Source organism: Crocuta crocuta, unplaced genomic scaffold (genome assembly GCF_008692635.1).
Source record: "Crocuta crocuta isolate KB4526 unplaced genomic scaffold, BGI_CrCroc_1.0 scaffold7, whole genome shotgun sequence".
Classification (NCBI taxonomy): Eukaryota; Metazoa; Chordata; class Mammalia; order Carnivora; family Hyaenidae; genus Crocuta; species Crocuta crocuta.
In genome coordinates this window covers 6,663,668-6,675,543 of record NW_027531904.1, presented here as the reverse complement: position 1 = coordinate 6,675,543, position 11,876 = coordinate 6,663,668, and the positions used below count along the sequence as shown (strand labels likewise).

At 56.7% G+C, this 11,876-nt stretch overlaps 2 protein-coding genes across 2 annotated transcripts in view; one reads left to right on the top strand and one right to left on the bottom strand.

Annotated features, from left to right (window-relative positions):
* IDH2 (isocitrate dehydrogenase (NADP(+)) 2) overlaps positions 1-996 on the top strand; it is a 9,081-nt gene extending 8,085 nt beyond the window's left edge. Inside the window, exon 11 of the mRNA XM_077774263.1 lies at positions 887-996. Within this exon, the coding sequence (XP_077630389.1) occupies positions 887-996 (110 nt within the window). The remainder of the gene's footprint in view (positions 1-886) is intronic.
* Positions 997-1,502: 506 nt separating this feature from the next.
* Positions 1,503-11,876, bottom strand: part of ZNF710 (zinc finger protein 710) — a 15,921-nt gene continuing 5,547 nt past the window's right edge. The window contains exons 3-5 of the mRNA XM_077774327.1: positions 9,668-9,859; positions 8,989-9,163; positions 1,503-4,182 (exon numbers count right to left, since the gene is read on the bottom strand). Of these exons, the coding sequence (XP_077630453.1) occupies positions 4,016-4,182; positions 8,989-9,163; positions 9,668-9,859 (534 nt within the window). The 3' untranslated portion in view covers positions 1,503-4,015. The remainder of the gene's footprint in view (positions 4,183-8,988; positions 9,164-9,667; positions 9,860-11,876) is intronic.

Genomic DNA, 11,876 nt, shown 5'->3' with positions numbered 1-11,876 from the left:
GGCCCCGGGTGAGCCCCCAGGGCCCTCTCAGGAGGCCTTTCTAGGGGACGTTTTTTTATAAGCAAGATATTTTTAAAAATGTCTGTGTTTCCCCTCACGGTGACGTGAGGCAGGAATAGCGTGTTTTACCTCAGCCAGTCGGTGTGTTTTGCAGACTGTAATTTATATCGCCCTGGGAACACATGGTGCCACGTTTAGCTACTAAAAAGCTCTTCACAGGACTGTCTGCTGTGTTTGTGTCCGAGGGAAGGAGGCAGCCCAGCCGGGGCCCCAGAGAAAGAGGCCCACAGAGGTCTGGTGGATCCCACTCGCTTCGCAGGCCTCCACTCTGTCAGGGGCCACCCTGAGGGGAGGGGACCGGGCAGCGGTGGGAGCGTCCTGAATTCTCTGGGAGCCGCCTGACCCGCCGCAGGCCGGCACTTCCCAGCACCATCCGGTTCCTGTATCCTGCTCTCCATTGGGGATCGTTATCACTTCCTGATAGACACTGGGTACATCGCCATTGATTTTGTCTTTCTTTGTTAGCTTTAACCTTCTGAAAATCTCGAGACCCCTTAATTTGCCCTTTTCTCGGTCCTCACAATGGGTCCCCCACAGCAGCGGCTCCACGGCCCTCGGCCTGGCTGCCCGGGGCTTGGGACAGGGACTGTGACCTGAGGTCCCGTGTAGTCTAGGCCCACTGGGTCCCTAACTTGGATTCATCCTCGCCGTTCTTTGGCAAAACCAAAGTAAGGTGGGTCAAGCTGCTGTAAAGCAAAATGGATCCGACTTAAAGGGCTATCTTTTTACGTAGGGAATATATTCTACTTTTGGTGTCTCAACGGCCTGGGGAAGAGTTGTACCCAGACACAGTATGTACTTGGTGACCCAGAGTCTGATTCCCCAGTTTCCGGCGTTGGGGGCGGGGGAGACTCTGGGCTCCTGAAACCGGAGAGCTGGGACCTCCGCAGCTCAGATGGGTTCTCCCCGCCGCTCCCCCTGGTGGCCTCCGTCTGAGGGACCAGCAAGCACACTGAACTCCCAGGGCTGTGGGAAGAAAGGCTGATGTGCTGCCTCTGCTCAGGGCCCAACTCCTGCGGCAAAGCTCAAAGTTTCCAGCCCTTTCTTGCCCGTCAGTAGAAAGGGCTGGGAGCCTCTGAGGCACAGTCGGGCATCGTGAGCTGGCTTCTGTCCTGGTGCCCCGTTCGTGGGTCAAGAGGGGAAGCAGCTTTTCTCTGCAAGTGGTGGGAATTCTGGGGCCTTGGCCGAAGCCCTCCTCTCTTGGGCTTGGGGCAGCTGTCTGTAGGCGCCTGGCCCTGCAGGTGGCCATTCCATTACTAGGTGGCCATTCCATTATGAGGTGCCATCCCATTACCAGGTGGCCATGGTCTGTTTCTTCCCCTCCTTGGAGAGCAGTGCCCTGCTGTGTGGGGCTGGGAAGCTTTGTTGGGAGCTGCTTCTGGGGGAGGGGGGAGGACCCAGGCCCCAAGCACCATGGGAAGAAGCACTCACAGTCCCCTCGCTAAAGAATATTCATTTATTTATAATTATTGCTAAGTAAACTTCTCTTTTAAACGGGAACATAAAAACACAGTAGGGCTTTGCACAAGTGGAATTTCTAAACGGTTGGTTTGTATACACGTCAAAATAAGTTAGAATGGAATTCGTCCAGGACTCCAAGTCACCCGAGAGGCGGCACGTCTCTCTTGAGAGGTGGGGGAGGGGTGAGGACAGGAGCCTTGCCGAGACCACCCCCCCCCACCAGCTCCAATTGTTTAAGTTGTGCTGTTTCCTTCTCTTAGCTTCGCCCGGGTCCAAGGCACAGGGCAGGGGGCGTTCAAGTATTGAACCTCGCAGAGGGCCGTGCTGATGGCAGAGCTGGCTGGGGGAGGGAAGGAGAGCCCCGCCCTGGGGGCCAGACCTTCTCCCTGGGGTTTCCAAGACCAAGGCCACTGCGCTGGCAGGAAAGAGGAAGAGGAGGAGGTACAGGGTTCTTTTTGGTACCAGGGGAGAAAGACATTGTGGGAAGAGGTAGTTTGCAGGGGGTGATGCTTCTGCTCAGCAGGAGAAAATGTCTTCTACAGTGACGGGGTCACTGCCACCTGAGGGTCATCATGGCGGGCACCTGGGGGGCCAGGGAGGGGGGGGCCTCAGGGTTCTGGAGGGGAAAGGCTCCTGTGAGCCCCCAGCCCTCCTGGCTGGTGCCTCGTAGCATGAGCTTAAGCAGAGAAGGAAGGGGCACCTGGCTGCCTGATCCCGAGGCCACCTTGTCCTCCCCTCAGGTCCTGATCACAGCCACCCTGGAGCCTGGCTTGGTCCTTCACGAAGGATACAGCTTTGGGGGTGGTTAGCTGCATTTCACACTGGTCCCCCGCCCCCACCCCAGCTGTTCCCCTCCTTTCCTGGTTTCCGGGCTGAAGTTGGTGGCTTCACCTCCTTCATGCCTTTGGGGACAGCCCTGCCTGCCTCTCTCCACTGAGGCCTCGGGAGGCGAGTGGGCAGGAGTCACGGGTGCCCCAGCATTCCTGAATGTGCTATTTCATGCCCTGGGCCTGTCTTCGGTTCCCGGGGCAGCCGGCATGGGGACAGAGGCGACCGTAGGCAAGCAAGGGAGGGCGCTGCGGGCTGAGCAGAACGGAGCAGCCTTGGCCGCCGAGGCGGGTGGTGCAGAGCGAGTCACTGGCTGGAGAGGCCGGGCAGGGGCGCAGGGCTGCCCAGCGCTGGCCCTGCCTCTCGCCCGCTCCGTGCCGGGGTCGTCCTGGCCGGCCGCTCGAGCTGGGGGGCGCATGAAGCGCGCACAGCACATAAGGGAGCTTCCATTTGGAAAAAGAAAATTATCTCCAGCAGAAAGAATAAGCGACACAGAGTTGGAAAGGAAAAAAAAAATAAATTACCTTCAAAATACTCCTTTTGCTCAAAAAAATGTGTTTTTCTCTCTGGTCTTCATTTTCTTTTTAAGGATGTTGCTCTTCCTGGGAACCTGCTAACTCTTGGCTGTCCCCGTCCCCAAAGTGGGTACTTGTTAATAGTAAAATACTCCAGCCATCCCCCAGGCGGTCCTCGGCCTCCTCTGGGGACAGCCCCTCTCGGCCCCCGTGATCCTTTCTCTGTGGCCTGCCCCTCATGTGAGGGGCCCCCGTCGGTCTCAGTGTGTGCCCAGCGAAAGGCACACCCCAGCTTTGTTCACATCGGGGGGGCCCTGGTGCCGGGACCAGTTCAGCACAGAACCGGCTGACGTTTGTCGAAATCCACTTTAGGGATGCCCACCTTCAAATGGCTGGAAGAGGGGGGTCTTCTGGGGTTGGCTGGAGTGGGCATTAGCTGGGGGCTGGGCTACCCCCCGCTTTCCTAAGGCCAGGACCGGGGCGGCATGCATGCCTGGCTGGAGGAGAGTGCGGGAGGCGCCAGGAGGTAGAAGGCAGAGGGTCCTGCCTGGCTGTTTATGGACAGGGTGGGGGAGGGGGCTCTGGGGCCTGGGCTCTTCCCAGCCCAGGGGCTGGCGAGGGACCCGGGGCTGGGGGTGGGGGTCAGTGCTGACCAGCACAGGAGCGCAAACATCCCTAGAGGCAGGAGCTGGTCCAGAGGGGAAACAAGGCAAGGCTCAAGTTATCTCTTCCTCCAGTGCCAGGACCCCTGAGGAGCCATCAGGAAGGCCCCTCCCACAATGGCTGCCCCAGCTGGGCTGGGCCCGAGAGACCCAAGGACCTGTGCCCGCGTGACCTATCCCCCAGCGACCCTGATCGGCATTTCTCCCCCCCTCCCACAGCAGCAGGCCAAGGAGCCCCAGAGCTGGGCCCCCCATGCCCTCCTTCCTTCCCCAGATGCCTGGGGCCCGGGCCTGGTGCACAGCTGAGGCCAGCAGGACAGTCTCCATTTGGTCTACGTGTCCCTAAGTGGCGCATACGACCCTGTGGGAGGGGAGGGCTTGGGACAGCGGGGCAGTAGCTTTTCTCAGCCGCGGGAGGTGCGCCCGCAGCACGTGGGTCTCCCCCCGCGTCCCACGCCCTCCTCGCCCCTGTGGGCGGCCCGGCTTGTGCTATAGCACGTTGTAGTAGGCCATCTCCTTCATGGCCTGCTCGGTGAGGACGCTGGCCTCGGCGCTGCCATCCACGCCAGCGTACGTGTAGGCGTTCTCGAAGTCCTCCATCTCCTGCTGGCTGTCGAGCTCCGAGGGGTCAGTGCCTGTCAGCTCCATCATGGGGTCTGCAAGAGAGGCGCGCAGTCAGGCCCAGATGCCGCCTCGTGGGGAGAGCCAGTGACTTCTGCATGGAAGCAGGGGACCTTTCTGAAGGACTTCCTAGTCCCTGCTTCCAGAGGGTTCTTAGCGGCTTCCCTTCCTGCACAGAGAGGCTCCCAGGCTCCTGTGGCTTTTCACATGGGCTGCCAGACCTGAGCCCTAAAGCTGTGTGTGTGTGTGTGTGTGCGCGCGCGTGCGCGCACGCGCGCGCAGGCCTGGTCCTTCTCATGAGTACTCCCAGCAACCCCATGTAGGAGGTCAAAAGGAAGCTCAGAGAGGTTAATCAACTTGCCAATAGGCGCCCAGCAAAAAGCGCTGTTGTTTTACTTTTTTTTTTTTTAATGTTTACTTTTGAGCAAGTGAGAGAGACAGAGCGCGAGTCGGGGAAGGGCAGAGAGAGCGGGAGACACAGGAGCCATGCGGGGCTCGAACTCACGAGTGGTGAGATCATACCTGAGCTGAAGTCAGGTGCTTAACCAACTGACCCATCTAGGCACCCGCAAAGTGCTGTTGTTTTCATCCACTGTTCTGCTCTGGCTCAAATGGCGGGAGGGAGGGGGCGCCTGCGGGGTTTGGTAAGTTAAGTGCAGACTTAAGCCCGCATTGGGCTCTGTGCTGACAGCTCAGAGGCTGGAGCCTGCTTCAGATCCCGTGTCTCTCTCTCTCTCTCTGCCCCTCCCCTGCTCCCACTCTGTCTCTCTCAAAAATAAACATTAAAAAAAAAAAAGGATGGGAGGGAGCCCTTTCTAACCTCTGACCTCCTACCAGCATTGTGGCTGCAAAACAGTTCTGTCCAGGGTCTCCTTGGGCCTTTCTCTTCAGGGAAAGACACCTAAGGTGGGTTAATGTAGACACACGGAGGGAAAAACTCTTAAGACGCCTCTTGCGATCTTATCAATTTGAAATCTTACTATAAAGTTCTTAGTATCAGAACAAAAGCCAGACAGAAAGGTCCAGAGAGGACGTCCGGAGCTGCCTTCCACTGGAGGCAGGGAAGCCCACGGTGTGAGCTGGGGACCTGGGGAAGCTGGCTGGCATGGACCGTGGCTGAGCCCCAGTGCGTGTTCTGTCCCTGTCTGCCTAGAAGTGACACGGTTTGGGGGAGAAACAGACTCCAGTCCAGGGGCAGCCCTGGTAAGTCTAAGGGAGGGGTTCTGGCACTTAGGATCACTTTGCACCATGATTCTGTGTTGTGCGGGTTATTATGGGACATGCATGGTCGGGCGGTTAGCAGCCTCCCCGGCGTCCACCAGCCAGTAGCATCGCCCCAGGTATGACAAGCAAAAATGTCCCCAGACTCGGCCAAATGTCGGCAAACTCACCCCCAGCGGAGAAACAATGGTCTAGGGGTAATTCCGCCCCTTACCAATGAGTGGTTCAGGACCGAATTCAGGCCAGTTAGGGTTAGGGCTGCGTGTGAAATTTTTGAATTCACACAATTCTCATTGGTGTCCTAGAGCAAAAGCGTAGGCTCTCAGTCTCCCATTGGTTGTGCACGAGGAGCCCTGAAGACCGCGGGCAGCCTTCTTGTGACCATGAGGAAAGTCACAGATAATGCTCTAAACAGATGGAGGGAGCCTCCCCTCCCACCCCCAGTCACTGTCGAGGGGCTGAATCAGCCAGCTCTGAAGATGGCCAGAGGGAGTGTGTGTGTGTGTGTGTGTGTGTGTGTGTGTGTGTGTGTGTGTGCGTGCGCGCGCGCCCAGAGCATCTGACACACTGAGTCTTCCTGACTTTATAAAACAAGGCCATTTGTTCCAAATCTTAAAGACCTTAGGCTTTTTCTTCCTCAAATCCTAGTGCCAGACCTTCCTATGATACGGCTGACAAACAATTAAAAAACAAGCTGAAGAAAGGACCTTGAAAACCTGCAGCTCTGGATCTCCGTTAACCATGGTCCCCTCCCCCCTCTGCTTTCTTTCTCTTCTAGAACTCTCTTGGTCCTGTCTCATTGCCCCTAGGAATAGCATGTACCATTTTCTACAAGGACGTTGATCCAGCTTGCAAATTGCAGGTCCACAGTTTATCAGGTGGTTCCATCTAGAATGTTTGCTGCTTTCCTCCTGCACAAATGTCATGCCTGAGCTTCTCAGATCGAGGTTACCCATGAGAGCAGGCTGGCTGGGGCCCCAGCCACATCAGTACCAACCACCACGTCACTCCTGTTACGGCCAGGAAGAAAGCCGCCCTGCACATCCCTGGCTTCTGAGCTCACATGGAGAGAGCCTGTGCCTTCACCACCCCCTGGGGGCAAGGGGTGCAGAGACCTCTGTTTCCAAAGGGACCAGTTCTGCCCCCCTCCCTCCTGGTGGGTTAGATGCACAGCAGGTCTCAGGAAGGGGGGGAAGTGGCTCTCAAAGCGCCCCGCACAGAGAACTACCCAAAGTGCTTTAAAGTGCTGCCGTGCCCGGGTGGCTCAGTCGGTTGAGGGTCCGACTTCAGCTCAGGTCCTGATCTCACAGTTTGTCAGTTTGAGCCCCGTGTGCTGACAGCTGAGGCTGGAGCCTGCTTTGGATTCTGGGTCTCCTTCTGTTTCTCTGCCCCTGCCCCGCTTGTGCTCTTTCTCTCTCTCAAAAATAAATAAATAAACATTTTTTAAAAAGTCTCTAAAGTGCTTTAAAGAGCTGATCCTAGGCCATATGCCAGATCAATTACGTTTGAATCTCTGGGGTTGAGACTCCTGCATCAGCATTTCAAAAATTCCCCAGATGTGCAGCCAAGTTTGAGTACCAGTCCTTTTAGAGGCCAGATCGAAGAACGTTCTCAAAGGGAGGTGTCCGATCAGCAGCCTCGGTATCCCCTGAGAACTTGCTGGAAATGCAAATTCTGCAGCATGACCCCAGATGCACAGGTGCAGCGCCTTGGGCTGGAGCCCAGCCCGGGGGTGTGACAAGCTGCCGGGCGATCCAGCAAATACTAATGTCTGAAAGCACCTCCCGAGTTCCTCGCTTCTGGAATTCTACCGCGCAAAACAGACCGCCCTGAGACCTTTTCGGAAATGCAGATTCTGATGCGGCAGGTCTGGGGTAGGGCGGAGTCTGCGATTCTAGCCAGACCCCCGGAGATGCGCACCCATATTGTTGGTTCACGTACCACGCTGTGCGTAGGAAGGGGCTGCAGAGGGCCTCGATCCGCAGCCGACAGCGTCTCATCGCTGCCCCCAAGAACAGAAAACTGAGGGCACCAGTTTCTGCTAGGAAACCCTGGCCATTGGCTGGTTAGCTGCTGCGAAACCAAATCAGGGTTATTGCAACCGTCCCCCAGCATCTGACTGACTGCTAGTGAGTAAGTCCGGGCAAGTCGGCTCACCCGTTACTGTCCAGGCATGTTCTCGGCTACTCTGCCTCTGAAGGTGCCCCAGAGAGTCAAATAGCTCCCGACTGTACCCGGAGCCTCGTGAAGCACCATCAGCTCTTTCTCCTGGCAGACTGTCTAAAGTGCCTCCTTCCCTCAGGAAGGCCTGAGAGACTAATGTTTTCCACTATCGATGAGTGTCGAGGGCAAAGGTTATCACCAACATTACGGATCTGACGACCAACAGCCTGTGAAACTTCCACCCCGTGCAGAGGTGAGGTCCCTTCCCCGAGTGTGTGGGCTACATTCTCTTTGGCAAGCCCTACAAGAGTGTGACAGATCGCATTACACTCTTTGCCTTGGCTGCTGGGAAGCTCAGAGCTCCCCAGGGATGTCCATGGACCCTCCCCGGGTACATCTGGACTTGTGACCTCACCTGGCTTCCCTCATCTTTCCAGCTGCCATTCTGCCATTTTCCCTTTTGTTAATTTCTTTCCCACCCATTTATTTTAAATGTCATCTTTAAAAACATTTTTTTTTATGTTGGATTTATTTTTGAGAGAGAGAGAGAGAGGCAGCGTGAGCAGGGGAAGGGCAGAGAGAGAGGGAGACACAGAATCTGAAGCAGGCTCCAGGCTCTGAGCCAGCTGTCAGCACAGAGCCTGACGCAGGGCTCGAACCCATGACCGTGAGATCATGACCTGAGCTGAAGTCGGACGCTTAATTGACTGAGCCACCCAGGCGCCCTGAATGTCATCTTCTAGTCATTAACATTAAAGTGTCTATCAGGCGCCTGGGTGGCTCAGTCAGTAAAGCATCTGACTTCAGCTCAGGTCATGATCTCGCAGTTCGTGAGTTCAAGTCCCATATCAGGCTCTGTGCTGTCAGCCTGCTTCAGATTCTGTGTGTCCCTCTCTCTGCCCCTCCCCCACCTGTGCTCTGTCTCTCTCTCTCTCTCTCAAGAATAAATTAATATTAAAAAAGCTTAAACATTATGTGGAAACTAATTTGACAATAAACTATTTGTAAAAAAAAAAATAAAAAAAAATAAAAAAAATAAAAAAGCTTAAACAAAATAAAAGTGTCTGTCGCCTTCTGTGTGTTGTGATCTTGCATGAGTTACCTAGCTGCTCTGTCCGTCAGTTCTGCATCTGTAAAATGGGGACAATAACAGAGCCAAGCTCACCGTGAGGATCACGTGAGTTAATAAAGGCCTGGCACACAGTTAGCACTTGATCGATAGGACTTATGGTTTTTATTATTGTTTCTGTGAGCCCACGTAAGTCTGGTGAAGAATACACACGTCCCGTCATTATCACGGGGACGACCTTCCGGGGAGCCTCCTCCCTAGAGCTGAGCCCGTCCCAGGGAGGTCGCAGGCCTGGCCGGCCTCCCCACGCCCCGAACTGGCCAGGAAGCTCCCGAGCGTGCCGCGACGGCACTGCCCCTGCTGCGGCCGCTGTGCTCGGCCCACCCACCTTGGCTGTCCAGGCCGATGTCCATGACGCCATGCTTGACCTTCATGTGCCGGCTCAGGTTGCCCTTGAGGTTGAACTTGCTGGAGCAGTAGGGGCACTTGAAGGGCTTGCTGCCCGCGTGCAGGTGCATGTGGCCCAGCAGGTTGTACATGCGGTTGAAGGACTTCCCGCACACCTGGAACACAGCGACGGCCTCATGAGCCCCCAGGGAGCCCACCCTCCTCCAGCCCCCCGCCCCCTCCCCGCTGGAGCTGGAATCCCCATCGCGGCAGACGGCACTCACGCTGTCCTTTCCTCTGTGACCCCAGAGGCCGCGAGCCAGAGCGCCAAGCCACTCCTCGCCGGTCACTCTACCACTCCCCACCCCAGCTGGGGTTACCAGACCCCCGGGGCCCGGCTCTCCAGCCACACAGAGTCCCATGCCCGGGCTCCTTCGCTGTGGCTGTGCGGGGACCTTCACTCCCTCCCCAACTTCCAAAACTCACAGCCGCAGCAGCCTGTAGGCTCTGAACAGCACGGCCCATTCCGACCCAGCAAACCCTGCCTTTCTCACCCCAAACTGGGCCCCCTCAGCTCACGCGGGCCAGGCCAGCTCTGCGTGGGTGCTAGCTGCGGCCGTCGTGCTGACTCTGGGCCGCCCATGGGGACGTCCCACCTGGGGGCCCTGGCGGCCCGGTACCTTGCATTTGAATGGCTTCACAGGTGAGTGTACAATCATGTGGGTCTTGAGGGTCTGCTTCTGCACGAAGGTCTTGAAGCAGATGTGGCACTGGTAGGGCCGGACGCTGGTATGGATCAGCATGTGACGCTTCATGTTTGCCTGCAGGGTGAACTCCCGGCCGCACACCTCGCACTTGAACTCCTTCACGCCCTGGTAGGGGGTGGGGAGAAAGGGGGGACGGTCAGGGCCACAGGATGGACACGGCCTCTGGAAGTGTGTGTGCGGGGACTATAGTGTCTGAGTGTTCTGAATAGGTACCACTTGTTTAAGTGACTGGAGAATGTTGGGGCAGGGCCACTTACTCCAGGAAGCCCTCCGGTAATAGCCAGAGACTGGCTGGGTCTTATTGTTCCTGCCCACACAGCTGCTGTCTCCCGCTCACCTGAGCAGGTGTGTAGGTTTGTACCCGCTCACCAAAGCGAGTGTGTTCATTTGTTCATTCATTCATTCATTCATTCATTCATTCGTTCATGCAGCAACTATTCACTGCGTAAGCCAGCAACATACACGCCAGGCACCAGGGATCTGTGGCTAAGAAGGCTACCATAGCCTGGTGGACTGTTCTTAGGTCAAGGGCAAGTGCGTGTGTTTATCCCCTCAGTGTTCTCTCTCAGTGTCCTTCTGGTTCACAGACCCCTTTGAGAATACGATTAAAAGCACGGACACTTCGGGAAAAACGACATTCGGATCTGAATCCAAGAGTTCGCAAACCTCTGGAGCCCAGCCACTGGACCCCCCGAGAGCTCTGCAGGCTGGGGAGGAGAGCCATCTACACACACAGCCTCCCAGCAGATTCCTCCCCGGAGCTCCGGCCCCGCGGCCCCGGAAATTTTGGGCTCAGCAGGTCCGCCAGGTGATTCTCATCAGTGAAGGAGTTCGGGACGCTGGGCCCCAGGAGCTAAAAATTCCAGGGGAAAACCCTCTGGTTTGACTGTCCCCATGCTCTTCCCTGGTCTGGAGGTGACCCCCGGGGCGGGGCGGGGCGGTGTGGGCACTGGGGGTCAGATGTATTGTCTGGGGAGGAAAGGACAAAAGTTGGGGGGGGGCTCCTCTCTTTGCCGAGTCAGCTAATTTAGTGGATCCCCAGCAAGACGGACACAGTCTGCGGTCACAGCTGCTGTCCCAACTGCTTACTTGGTAGAGTTTCGTATTATAATGTAACAGTGCCTGTGTCTCTTTCAGCAGATGGGGACGCGTCCTGTCCAGTGTGCTCGCTGGACACACTGAAGACGTGTCCGGCCACCAGGGGGCCCCGCCCCGGGCTGCTCACCGCCTAGTGCACGATGCAGCCGTGCAAATTTATGCTGATGACAGGGATATGTGCAATTTTATTAGCCTTTGATTTTTGTTTTCAGTGTTTCCTTACAGTACCATTTCTCTTTTAACACGCTGCAGACTTGCGGGCATTTTCAGTAGAGGTGAGAGATGGTATGTACAGGGCACAAATGCTTATCACTCCCACCCTCGCCCCTGCACACACCAATAGTCAGTCATCTGGTTTTCATAGCACGCGTGGGCTGCTTTTAAGGCTGAGCTCAGACTCCGCTTCGGGACCCTTCCTGACATCACAGGGTCGGCTCCGTGCCCGCTGACTGCGGGGACAGCTGCAATAAAACTACAGATCACCTCTGCTCCTGGGACACGGCTCCCAGGCAGGACGGGCGTGACGGCCTTCACTCCCGCGCCCACTGCTGTGTCCACAGGGTTGGTGAGGACACAGGCTGGACCTGCAGTGTCCCTAAGGCTGCCGTCAGGGAAAGAGGGAGCTGTGTGCACATCCAGCTTCAAAGCGTGAAGCTGGTTGGATGTGGGGTGGAAACATCCCCGAGGCCGAGGCCTCATTCCATCTGCCTGGACGGAAGGGCCTCCGGAAGGAGGGGTGGGGGGACAGGGGTGGGGATGGAAATGGCGGTAGGGGACAACGGGTCAAAGTCTAAGGGACAGAGCGCACACGGACAGCGCGTTCCTTCCCCTCGCCCCACAAACCGCTCTGCCTCCTTTAGTCTTCCTGGACTTCTCTGTACCAGATACTTTCCTTTACACCTGTTCCCTTTCCAAATGAAATATATTTTGGGGCGCCCGGGGGGCTCAGTCGGTTAAGCGTCTGACTCTTGGTTTCAGCTCAGGTCATGATCTTGCGATTTCGTGAGTTCGAGCCCCGCTCGGG